Source organism: Ahaetulla prasina, chromosome 1, assembly GCF_028640845.1.
Source record: "Ahaetulla prasina isolate Xishuangbanna chromosome 1, ASM2864084v1, whole genome shotgun sequence".
Lineage (NCBI taxonomy): Eukaryota > Metazoa > Chordata > Lepidosauria > Squamata > Colubridae > Ahaetulla > Ahaetulla prasina.
In genome coordinates this window covers 58656802-58670389 of record NC_080539.1, presented here as the reverse complement: position 1 = coordinate 58670389, position 13588 = coordinate 58656802, and the positions used below count along the sequence as shown (strand labels likewise).

At 39.2% G+C, this 13588-nt stretch overlaps 1 protein-coding gene across 1 annotated transcript in view; it reads left to right on the top strand.

Annotated features, from left to right (window-relative positions):
• Positions 1–13588, top strand: part of USH2A (usherin) — a 587033-nt gene that overhangs the window by 44303 nt on the left and 529142 nt on the right. Inside the window, exons 3-4 of the mRNA XM_058169610.1 lie at positions 4625–4760; positions 9654–9717. Coding sequence (XP_058025593.1) covers positions 4625–4760; positions 9654–9717 — 200 coding nt within the window. The remainder of the gene's footprint in view (positions 1–4624; positions 4761–9653; positions 9718–13588) is intronic.

Sequence of the window (13588 nt, the reverse complement as noted above, 5' to 3'; positions counted from 1 at the left end):
CTGACATAAATACAATAGAACGAGTCCAGAAATATTTCACTAGAAGAGTTCTTCACTCCTCCGAAAACAACAAAATACCTTATACCAACAGACTTGAAATCCTGGGATTAGAAAACTTACAACTCCATCGACTTCGACATGACCTATGCTTAACACACAAAATCATCTATTGCAATATCCTTCCTATAAAAGACAACTTCAGCTTCAATCGCAATATTACAAGAGCAAAAAATAGATTCAAGCTAAATGTCAACCGCTTCAAACTTGATTGCAGAAAATATGACTTCTGTAACAGAATTGTTAATGCTTGGAACTCATTACCTGACTCCATAGTCTCTACTCAAAATCCCAAAATCTTCAACCAAAACTGTCCACTATTGACCTCACCCCATTCCTAAGAGGACTATAAGGGGCGTGCATAAGAACACAATAGTGCCTACCATTCCTGTCCTATTGTTCCCTTCATTATATCAAATTAATATAGTTGATGCATATTTTTTACTCATATATATATATATATTTTCTTCAAGACATATTGTTTTATCTATGACAATTGTTTGTGTATACTGTTGTGACAAAAAGAAAAAAACAACAGTAGGAACAACAGCCATAACAGCAAAATCTCTATAGAACCTCCACCTTGCTCCTTAAAACAAGCTATGCATCAGGAAAGGACAAAAGGTTTATTACATATGATGGTTTTTCAAGAGTTATTAAAACAGAAGAAGTGATCCATTAGCATGTAGGTATATATCGTAGCATCCAAATTATTGACCAGTTTAGCTTTAATCATGGTGCATGTCAGAAGACACTTCCAGCTTGTCCAGTAGCCTATAGGTAAGCTTCAGAATGTGAATGAAGAAACTCATTCATTTTTTATCTGGAGTACATACTGAGTAATCAGCTGTAGGAAGCAATACGTGAATATTATTTGCTAACTTTAAGAATACTGTGCACTGAAATGTATGTATGAATATATGTAGTATATATATATATATGGGTGTGTGTGTGTATGAATATATGTTCCCTTCCTCTCTCAACTATATATACACATATACATACATACATACATACATACATACATACATACATACATACATACATACATAAACACACAGAGAGAGAAAGCGACAGAGGCAGAGAGGCAGAGAATTGTACACACACATAACACTAATATTGTAATGAACAATACATTACTAGATGCAAAAGAATAAAACTCTGCCTAGAAGAGCTTACAGTATAATATGAAATAGAGAACAGGAAGAAAGGAAACAGTAGTTGTCTTGAATTTAGATCTAGTTTGTTGGTAGCACTTAGCTGAATTTGGCTTATCTAACAAAAGTAAAGTAGGATCAGATCTAATCATGTACTTGGATGGGAAGCCACCAGGGAATACAGCTTGTAGCCTACATGGGAAGTCAGAACACATCCCAGAAGATGGCAGTAGTAAATCACTTATATATGTTGCCAATCAATGTATCTCCTGGAGTCAACTCAATTTAAAGGAAGATTTTTGTAGGCACCATGGGCAACTTTATAAGAGTGATGGTGTCTCTGGAATTACTTTTATCACTAAATCATCTAATATTTTTTAAGCAGTAATTTTATGACATTCAACTATTTTTTTCACTATGATTTTCCTATAATGTAGAAAGTTGTGTGGAATATGCTATGATTTGTCCCCTTGAGGCATGCAATAGTCCTTTTCATTAATTTCCCCTCTCTCTTCCTGATTTACATAAAAATTGGGGCCTAGTTATCAACCTATTGTTAGTTAACTAACCCAGTTAGGGTTAGAGAGATCTAGGAACTGTTAATATGATACACTAAAACAGTATTATTCTTTTACTTGCATAACTAAGACAGCACTTATCCTTTCATATCACATACCATGGCAATATCGTATTTGTGAATAATCTCACTACTCTTCCTGCATGAAACACACCTGAATCCCAAATTAGGTAAATAATGTTACATTAGATTGAAACTATTATAAGGCTTTCTTGGAAGTGAATTTGGACATAAGTTGGATTTTCTTGTGGAAAAAAAAGATTCATACAACACAGTAACTGGAAAAGCAAAGTACCCCAAATTGGGGATTAAAATTCTAAAATGGAAAATGAACAACATTGCTGAGAAGAAAAACATGTAGCTAATCCTGCAAGGAGAACATGGGAATCTCAAGGGGTTTGGTAAAAAGAATTAGTGGGGTTAGAGAGTCAAGCTTGGTTGTGAATTCCCAAAAGCATTACCTAGCAATATCTAATGCTATTGTGCAAAATTTAGTTGACAGACTTCTAATATTTATATTATTAGTTGGGAAATATTTTATTCCCGTTTAGATCCTTTACATTGCATAGCCAAATATGGCTAACACAACTGAGTTAGAAGACACACCTGATGAACACCCCAGACATGTAGAATTCGACTGCAGTGTGTCAACATTAGTTCAAAACATACTATCTTCATGGGGGAAAAAGTGTGTTATTGTTTTGCTTGTTCTGCAGTAAAAAAACTGGTCTAGAGAAAATCAGAAGCACCAAATAAATATAGAAATAGATGGCTACAGAATGTAAGAGAAGATGTAGATATTGCAGTTTCCAAGTGTTTTCCTGTTTATTGGGTCCTTTTAAAGTTGTATATGAGACTCCATGTTTTCTAAACTCTGAAATGACTTTAAAGGAGATTGCTATACTTTAAACTGGATTAAACAATTTATTAAGAGTTAATGTGCCTTTTACTCCATGACTTCCCCACAAAGTGCTAGAAAATAAAATGTACTGTCTTGGGTAAAATACAGCTAAAATTCAGTTTATTTCAAATTAAATGTTTCCTGTGTATACACTATTGAAAGATTATTCACAATTCCTTTCCAATTCACCATGATCTGTTTTTTTTTTAGTTTGTTTGTTTTAACAAATTTGGCAGTACTTTCAGATTTTTAAGTAAGAGCTAGAAATATTCTGAAGTTGCATCTTAATGCTTTCTGTACAAAGCACAATACAATATAAGTTTCCATAAGGATCTCAATCCAAGTTCACCCATAAAATGTGATTTTGCCTAAATTGTAACATGCAAAAGCTGAAGTGAAACTAATATCCTGCTACTAAACATGTGAATTATTATTATGTTTGACTCATGGACTTAACATACGATAGAAAATAGGGATACCAGAAGAGAGTGTTACTTCTTATTACATCTATGAAGGGAGAGTGCTTCCATTGTGAAAACTGACCCTTTGATATACAGCTAATGCTTGACTTACAATAGCAATTGGAACTGGAGTTTCTGTCACTAAACAATAAAGTCATAAAAAATGACTGGAATGCTTAACAACAACAGTTCTCCTATACTCACAGGAGATAAAGGAATATTGCAGGATAACCTATATATAAAAGAGAAATACCACTCACACATCATCATGAAATCTCCAGAACCGTAAAGCCTACAAACTTGAAATTTGGCACGTATGTTCCTCTTGGCTTCTAGGTGCTCGCTAAGAAAGGATTTTTCAAAATGACCATCAGATAATTAGTATTTCTTATACTATTATGAATACACTCTGATGCTAAGGAGTTAGATTGAGGGAGATAAGGGGATAACATAGGAGAGGCTTCTGTGGGGCAAGCCTGAGGGAGAGAAAGGGAGAGGAGAGGCCGATGGTAACTACTCATTAATTTTCAAGCTGTAAGTGTCGATTTATCAAGCCCAATCACATAGTTTCGTAGTGGAGCACGGGTATCCAGCTAGTCTTCAATATATTTTCTTGTGGCTACTTCTGAGTGGAACCTCTCCACATCCATTTGTACTAGTCAGGTGACCCTGAGAGCACAGATAAACCTCCAAGTGGCCTCAACAACTCTCAGAAAGAGTGCTAATGACCAGATGACAGTAAGAAATATAAATCATTCCATTTCCCACCATTAAATCACAACTGAAGAAGCTTCTTGGATGAGAAGCAAAACATCTTCAAAGAAAAACAAAAAAGAATCCAGTTGCCTCTTTAAAAAGCATCTTCGGCCCCATCCTTTTCAACCTTCCAGAAATCTCTAAACACGCATGTGCCAGCAGGCTTGGGGATTACAAGGATATGACTATTCAATGAAATGGCTGTACTACCTTCTACATAAATTTTCTCAGCCAATTTGTTACCAATAATATTGTTGATGTTTGTTAGTTGTACTTGTTTTAATATTTTAATTTTATGAATATTTTTAATTGTGTGCTACCTAGAGTCACTTTTCAATGAGATGCATGGCTATATAAATGTAATAAATATTGTTTCATAGATTTTTTAATGTTATCATATACAATATGTACAGAGATGATTATATTACACTGATGCCAAATGTTATTAATATTATATGTGAAACTCTTGGAACTAAAATATTTTTTAATTTTACTCAGTTTTGAACTTTTGAGGCTTCCTTAATTTAACTATTGAGCATCTTTCTATTTTCATGAATTTAATTTTTTCTAATGGAAAATTGTTATTAAATACAAATTGCTGATCTTTACTTGATTGTATTGAAAATTTGGCACAGTATATCACAAGCTAATTTGACAGACACTTGTAGGATTACTGTTTTTTACAAGATTTTCTGTTCCACATGTCAATTTATAGGTTCATCACAACAGAATTAGTTTCTTTATAAATGGTTTGGAAGATGATGATACAGCCTTCGATTCCAGAATTCTCACAGGGCCAATAGCAGATCCCTCTATTGATGGGGAATGGAGAATTGGGCAAAATTTAAATGGTGAGTGGTTTTGATGGAAAGTCTAGAATGGATAGACATATAATAATAACTAAAAATAGATTGCATGGCAATGCAATATTCAACATCATTATTATTATTATTATTATTATTATTATTATTATTATTATTATTATTATTATTATTATTATTATTATTATTATTATTATTATGGTTCATCACACAGTTAACCATATGGGGAGGCTGAATGCGACCACATGTTTATTGGATCCGTGTCCTCCTGGCTGGTACTGGCCACCGGGAGGTTACACGAGGCTGGCTCAGGGAATTGTCAACGCTTCTCTGGTGGAGAGTGTCTTCCCTACCACCTTGAAAGAGACTGTGGTGAGGCCCCTCCTCAAGAAGCCCTCCCTGGATCCAGCTGTTTTGGCAAATTATCGTCCTGTCCAGTGGTGGGATTCAGCCAGTTCGCACCACTTCGGGAGAACCGGTTGTTAACTTTCTGAGCAGTTTGGCAAACTGGTTGTTGGAAGAAATTATTAGGGCAGAGAACCGGTTGTTAAATTACTTGAATCCCACCACTGGTCCTGTCTCTAACCTTCGTTTTGTGGCGAAGGTTGTTGAGAGTGTGGTGGCAAGACATTTTCCCCAGTACCTGGATGAAACTGTCTATCTGGACCTGTTCCAGTCCGGCTTCCGGCCTGGTTACAGCATGGAAACGGCCTTGGTCATGTTGGTAGATGATCTCTGGAGGGAAGCACACTGATCATGAAGCACGACCAAGGACCAGAAGCCAGACCGCAGCTGCAACATTAGCCATTTCAAACCCCTCCAATCCATACATGCAGCAGACTGACACCCGCTATGAAGATGTAGCACGACCACGACCACAAAGCCAAACAACAGCAATGCAGCTCACCAGCTCAAATCCCCCTGCAACTCAGACTAATCTGAGCCCCCACCCAAACAGGGCACACCCCCATCCAATCAGAGCACAAAAAACCCCCCATCCAATCAGAGCACAGCCAAGCTCCCACCCAATCAGTTCAAACCCCCACTAGCTGTTAAAAAGGAAGAAACAGCTGCAATCACACATTGCTTCCAGAAGCACGAAGCTGAAGCCTGAAGATGACGAATGAGACTTCGTCGAAACGTCGCCAAGACACTTCCAATTTTACACGGGAAAAAACCCGAATAACCAAAGACCTACATACAAACACCCGCAAAAACCTCAGAAAACAAATATTATATATATATGTATATATATGTGTGTGTGTATGTATGTATGTATGTAAAGGATATGCATAGCTATATTAATTAGATATAATAAAGAGAACAATAGGACAGGAATGGTAGGCACTTTTGTGCTCTTATGCACGCCCCTTATATTATTATTAATTATTTTTTATAATTAATTAATTAATTATTAATTAATTAATTATTATTTTCTATGACTTTTATCTATTTTGTGGTCCCAGTAGTTCTTGCAGATATTCCACATCCACCTTGGTAAGTAGAGTCTGTCAATGTAACTACTTGGATGAAGGGCATGACTTGGTGTCTTTATTTTGATGGTTCTCCTATCCAGAGTGAAGACAACAGTGTGAAATCACAGTTGCCAGTTCTTTAGCTGGTGTTGGCCTTCAAATACAACAAGAATGTAGTTTGGATAAAGGAGGTAGAAAAAAATAAAAAAGAAACTGAAATAAAAGAATTTGTAATAACAGTTTTTCATTATTTCATTTTTTGAGATCTTGATACTTTTTTTGATCTTCTCCAATTCTTTGTCTTCTATTCCACTATCTCTTGGTATTGTCATGTCAATTTTCTACACTTTCTTCTTTTGAACTATTGTTAACACTGCTGTATGAGACAAGACTTTATAAGTTTTAGTATTTATTTTGGCTCACATCTTTTTCTGTATATATACTGTATAGTTGCTTTATTTATGCTTTATTTTTTCTACTACTTCTGTTTAATAGAGGCTGTAACAGCAATTAAGAAGTTTTGTTGTGAATAATCCTTAAAAAATTACTGTGTATGACCATTTCCTAGTTTTGACTACCTGAGGGCAAGGAGACAATCAGTCAGGACAATTCTGAGCACCTCATCCTGTGGAAAAGCAATTGTTCAAATAGATAAATTGGACAAAAAAATTATCTGTTGGATGAAAAAAGGAGAATTTTCACTCAAATTGACCACCTATAGCAGTGATGGCTAACCTTTTTGCCATTGTGTGCCAGGAAGGGTGGGGAGGGTCATGTGTGACCACACCCATAATTCTATGCACTCCTTCCTCACGCATGTGCGACCCCCCCCCACTCCTTCTGCTCCTGGCACGCGATGGTCCCGTAGGCCTGTTTTTCTCTCTCACCTGGCTCCAGAGCCTTTCAGTAGTCTGGCGGAGGTGAAAATAGCCTTCCCCACCAACTTCTGGTGGGACTGGAAGGCCCATTTTTTGCTGTCCCCAGCCTCCAGGGCCTTCCCCATCCCCCAAAGGTCCTCTGAATGCCAGAAACAGCCTTTTTGCCAACTTTTGGTGGCAGCTAAGCTCACGTACCCGCTGATATGGCTACGCGTGCTACCTGTGGCACGCGTGTCATAGGTTCACCATCACCGACCTATAGCAATATTGAGATTAAAAAATTAAATTAATTATTCTTTCTACTTTGTAAACACTATAGACAAATGATAGAAATGTATGTAACTGGACTTAACTTTTGTTAAGTCAGAATTTTTTCAAGTCATTCTGCTGCAACATGCGTAATCATACAGTCCATTCATTGTAATCATAATCATGCACTTTACTCACTGCATATGGTACAAGTAATTTGTTTATAATGTTACTTTAATATAACTATAATTGGATAAATGACCTTTCCTATTTTTTTTTCTTGCATTCAATCATGTCTAATTCCAGAGAATTTCTTGGCAAGGTTTTTCAGATGTGGTTTGCCATTTCCTCCTTCCTAAGGCTGAGAGAATGTGATTGGCCTAAGTCACCCATTTGGCTTTATGCCCATGTCAGGGCTAAAATCCAGAGTCTCCTTGTTTCTGACCTGATGCCTTAACCACATCAAACTGGCTCTCACTTTTTCCGTTAGTAGCCATCAATAGCATGGTAATGTAGCTTAGGAACTTGCCTTACTTCACCAAGATAAAGTAGAGCGTGCTCAAGACTATCAAGAATTTATTTGGAGAGATGCCTGGATGTCTGATTTAAGGGACGGACAAGAGTGAATAGAACAAGTATGCCATCCTTCCATGGATAAAGATTTCATTGTTGGAAAGCCAAAACTGAATTATTTTTGAATTCTAATGTGCTCTTTACACCTCATGATTAGGTTAGAAACATGAGTTTTTTGAGAATAAATAATAGATTATGGAAACTACATCTGTCAGAGTTTGTTGCAAAAAACAAATCCAGAAGCACACACACATAAACTGATGCAGCAGGATTCATTCATTTATTTATATACATAATAATACATGAAGTAATGTTTACAATACCAACAGCAGATTCACAGTTTCATTTCAGCTCAGATCAGCAGACAAGCTCACTCACACACACTGGTTTCAGTTTCCTTACTCTGCACAGACTCAGAAGCTGCAGACTTAAACACACCCTGGCTCCAGTCTGTCTCAGCTCCCAATTGGCTGACTTAGTTGCTATGCCTATTCATTGACTCACCTTGTTACCATGTCTTCCCAGTCATGAATATTCTGACAAAATCTTGTCATGGTGACTGCATTCTAACCACATGACACAATGGTTAGAATGCAGTATTGCAGGCTAACTCTGTCCACAGCCAGAGTTCAATCCTGACCAGCTCAATATTGACTCAGCATTCCATCCTTCCAAGGCTGGGAAAATGAGGATCCAGATTCTTGGGGGCATTATGCTGATGTTGTAAATCACTTAAAGAGGACTATAAAGCCCTGTGAAGCAGAATATAAATCTAAGTGCTATTGCTATTGTCATATATCGGATTTGACTGATTTTGGCCATCTAAGTTCTAGACCTTCATTCCTCTTCTATCTCAAGTGTCTGGATCATAAACTGTTTTTGTTTCTGCAATAAGAAATTTAAGTTCCTTTGTCAGTTAAAAACACAGTATTAAAACTTTTGGGAAAGTTATTTGGTAAACTAAGGAAAAGGAGTAAAGGGGAAAAAATGTCTCAGGAATACCAATGTATTGAAGTAGTCCTGAATGAATATTTGGTGATGATGAGATTGATCTCCCCACACCCACCCCATTTTCTGGCCATGGCTGTCAATATAAGGTTTCAGTGATTTTGCAGCTCCCTGAAATTCTGTTTGGTGATGAATTGGTTCTGCAGATTTATTAAGGCTGAGTATCACTGATCCAGAACAAACTGTAATTTGGAGCTGAGTCCTAAATATATCTGCATCTGGCCTGAAGAAAGTTTGATTTATTCTCAAAAACCACTGAGCTCCTATACATCAAAAGTTGAAAGTTTTCTCGTTTCAAAATGCTTGTGTTTGGCACTTTTATTTTGAATACCAGATTCAGAACACTTATGCACGACAGAAAGAAATCTTCAAAATAAACCTTTAATTTTTATCGCGTAAAGTGATAGCTACAGTTGTCTCCAGTATATCTCTTCTCTAATTAGAGATGGCACATGGACTGGCTCATTACTTCTGTCTAATGAGCCAGTTTTTCTGCCACCTCTGTAATCAGATAAGGGATAGGTACAAAATGTTCCCATAAAGTTATTATAAATCATTTTAATCAAAAGAATTAAGTTACTGCCCTCCATAGTTTTGTCCGGAACCAAGATGGTTTCATTCAGAAAAGGTAATTGTGCAAGAGAGAGCTCTGTGTGCTGAATTTAAGATTTCCTCAAGCAGCACAGAGTTGTTTTCTGGTTGATGGAACTGGATTATTTATTTATAATGTATTTTTGCAGGTTCAGAGCAATTTGTCGGGAGGATGCAAGATTTCAGATTGTACCAAATGGCCCTTACAAACAGGTAGGGACTTTCTCAATTTTACAAAACTTAAAAATGCAATTATCAAGATTAAAAAGATGTAGCTATGATAATGTGATTTCTCAGGCTTTTTTTTATAGTCATTGGATATGTAACTGTAACTTCATGCGACCTGAATGCAAAGCAGGCTTTTAATTGGCTGTGTAGATTCAAGCAGTTGTACTTTCAAGATATTAAGCAAGAAATTAAACAAACAAAAGCCCCTGTACACCAATCACATAATATCCATATGTTGTGAGATGTTCCTAAAGCATAATTGATTTCTTTATGACATCTCCCTAATTCTCATGTCAAACATTCACACTGAAACTCACAGTCAACTGTTGAAAAACATGGAAAACCTATGTTTGCCTTCAGAACTTTTATACAGTTCTTCCTTCCCTCTTGGTCAAAAATGCTACATTTTATAAGCAATAGTAATAGGTTAGATTAAATAGATATCTGTATCTATAGTAGACATACAAAGCACTTTCCATAATACTGTGGTGTGACGCTTTGAAGATCATACAGCATAGAAAAATAATAAATGATTGAAATGCCTTTGAAGGGTTATTTTGTGTGCCATTACTGTGGTATTGCATTACTGAAAATATTAATTTTTCAAAATCTAGCAATTAGTGACTCATAGCAACAAATCTGTAGCAAAATATATCTCCTTTCTTATTCCTAATATTTTTCTCCACAAATTCATGTTAGAACTTCCTCTATTAATATATTTTTGATATGGGTTATTTATTTATTTTATTTATTTTATTTTATTCAATTTTTATACCGCCCTTCTCCCGAAGGACTCAGGGCAGTGTACAGCCATGTAAAAGTCACAATATAAACATTAAAAGAAATTAAAACAAGCATATTATAAGGTGGCCGAATTTAAAACATTTAAAACATTAAAATATAAATAAACCCACTAAAATTTTAAGCCAGTCCCGCTTGAATAAATAGGTGCGTTTTCAGCTCACGGCGAAAGGTCCGAAGATCAGGCACTTGACGTAACCCAGGGGGAAGCTCGTTCCAGAGCGTAGGAGCTCCCACAGAGAAGGCCCTACCTCTGGGGGCCGCCAGCCGACATTGTTTGGCGGACGGCACCCTGAGAAGGCCCTCTCTGTGAGAGCGTACGGGTCGGTGGGAGGCAAAAGGTAACAGCAGGCGGTCCCGTAAGTACCCGGGTCCTAAGCCATGGAGCGCTTTAAAGGTGGTGACCAGAATCTTAAAGCGCACCCGGAAAACCACAGGAAGCCAGTGCAGACTGTGCAGGATTGGTGTTACATGGGAGCAACGAATTGCTCCCACTATTACCCGCGCAGCTGCATTCTGGACTAACTGCAGCCTCCGGGTGCACTTCAAGGGCAGCCCCATGTAGAGAGCATTGCAATAATCCAAGCGGGAAGTGACGAGGGCATGAGTGACCATGCATAAAGCATCCCGGTCAAGGAAGGGGCACAACTGGCGCACCAAGCGTACTTGGTGGAAGGCCCTCTTGGAGACGGCCGCCAAATGATCGTCAAACGACAGCCGCCCATCCAAGAGGACACCCAGGTTGCGCACCCTCTCCGTCGGGGCCAATAACTCGCCCCCCACAGCCAGCTGCGGCTGCAGCTGACTGAACCGGGGTGCCGGCATCCACAGCCACTCCGTCTTGGAGGGATTGAGCTTGAGTCTGTTTCTCCCCATCCAGACCCGTACGGCTTCCAGACACCGGGACAGCACTTCGACAGCTTCGTTGGGGTGGTCCGGGGTGGAAAAGTACAGCTGCGTATCATCAGCGTACAGATGATAACTCACCCCGAAACCACTGATGACCTCACCCAGCGGCTTCATGTAGATGTTGAACAGGAGGGGCGATAGAATCGACCCCTGAGGTACCCCACAAGTGAGGTGCCTCACGGTCGACCTATGTCCCCCTGTCAACACCGTCTGCGACCGGTCGGAGAGATAGGAGGAGAACCACCGATAAACGGTGCCTCCCACTCCCAGTCCCTCCAACCGGTGCAGCAGGATACCATGGTCGATGGTATCGAACGCCGCTGAGAGATCTAATAGGACCAGGGCAGAGGAACAGCCCCTGTCCCTGGCCCTCCAGAGGTCATCCACCAACGCGACCAAAGCTGTCTCTTAAACTTGTCTATACTGCTTTTTTTATATAATGCAACTTCTCAAAAAAATTTCATTAAAAGTGCATAAATGAAATAATAACTTAATAAGCAATAAATCTAAAATACAGCTGAGTGAAAGAATAACTCCCAACCAGGGGTGAAAACTAATTTTTTTTGCTACCAGTTCTCTGGGCGTGGCTTGGGGGGCATGGCTTGGGGAGGTCATGTGACTGGGTGGGCGTGGCTATGTGACTGGGGGATCAAAAGACAGAAAATCACTAACAAGGAGAAGAGTTGGACTCCAACCTTGACCACTTTAAGACTTGTGGACTTCAACTCTCAATTCTGGCAGTTGTTTTTTTTTTTTTTTTGAATTTATATCCCACCCTTCTCCGAAGACTCAGGGCGGCTTACATTGTGTTAAGCAATAGTCTCATCCATTTGTATATTATATACAAAGTCAACTTTTATTGTCCCCAACAATCTGGGTCCTCATTTTACCTACCTTATGGAAGGCTGAGTCAACCTTGGGCCTGGTGGGACTTGAACTTGCAGTAATTGCAAGCAGCTGTGTTAATAACAGACTGCATTAGTCTGTTGAGCCACAAGAGGCCCTGAAATCCACAAGTCTTAAAGTGACCAAGGTTGGAGACCCCTGGGCAAGATGATCTCCAGGTCCCTTCCAGTCCTGGATTATCCTCTGAAGCTGCATCTAGCACCCCTTCCTTTCTCTCCTCCTTCCTTCCTTCCCTGCCTCCCTCCCTCCTTTCTTTCTCTCTCTCTCTCAAAAACGACCCCCCCCCACATACACCCCGTTTTTCCTCCCAGCCTACCTGAAGCCTGCTAGCCACACCAACAAATAGGGAGGGAGGGGAAAGTCCATTTTTCCTCCCAGCAGCCTTCAGGCTTCAGGGAGCCTGCTGGGAGGAAAAACAGACTCCCCCTCCTAGTTTTTTGGTTAGCACCCAACTGAGCCACACAATCATCAGAGGTTTTTTTTTACTTTTAAAAGCTTTTTTTCGGCAGAAGAAAAAATGCTTTTAAAAGTAAAAAAAAACCTCTGATGATCGCGTGACTCAGCTGGGGCGGGGGGGGCAGGGATATTTGCTACTGGTTCTCTGAACCACCCGCCACCATTGCTACCAGATTGGGTGATCTGGTGTGAACCAGGAGCATTTCACCCCTGCTCCCAACTTATTTTTCAGTGAAAACCAAGAAATACAATAAAGGACAACTAAAGTTAAAATGATTATTTGCACAAAATTCTGAATTTTCAGGTAGTCAATGCTTAACGCCGTTAAAGTGCTGAAAAAGGAGACTTATGACCAGTGCTCAAAGTTCCAGCCATCATAGCACCTCTGCAGTTGCATGATATTGTAGCAATCTGAATGCCTGGCAATTGTCTCACACTTATGACAGTTGCAGAATCTTGTAATGATCTTATTGCCATTTGCAACCTTCACTGCTGGCTTCCCACAAGCAAAATCAATGGGGAAGCTGGCAGGGAAGATCTTCAGTTGCTCCAGTAAGTTATTTGTACTTACGCTGATGATACTCAGCTGTACTTTTCCACCCCGGACCACCCCAACGAAGCGGTCGAAGTGCTGTCCCGGTGCCTGGAAGCTGTATGGTGCCTGTCCCGGTGCCTGGAAGCTGTACGGGTCTGGATGGGGAGAAACAGACTCAAGCTCAATCCCTCCAAGACGGAGTGGCTGTGGATGCCGGCATCCCGGTACAGTCAGCTGCATCCGCAGCTG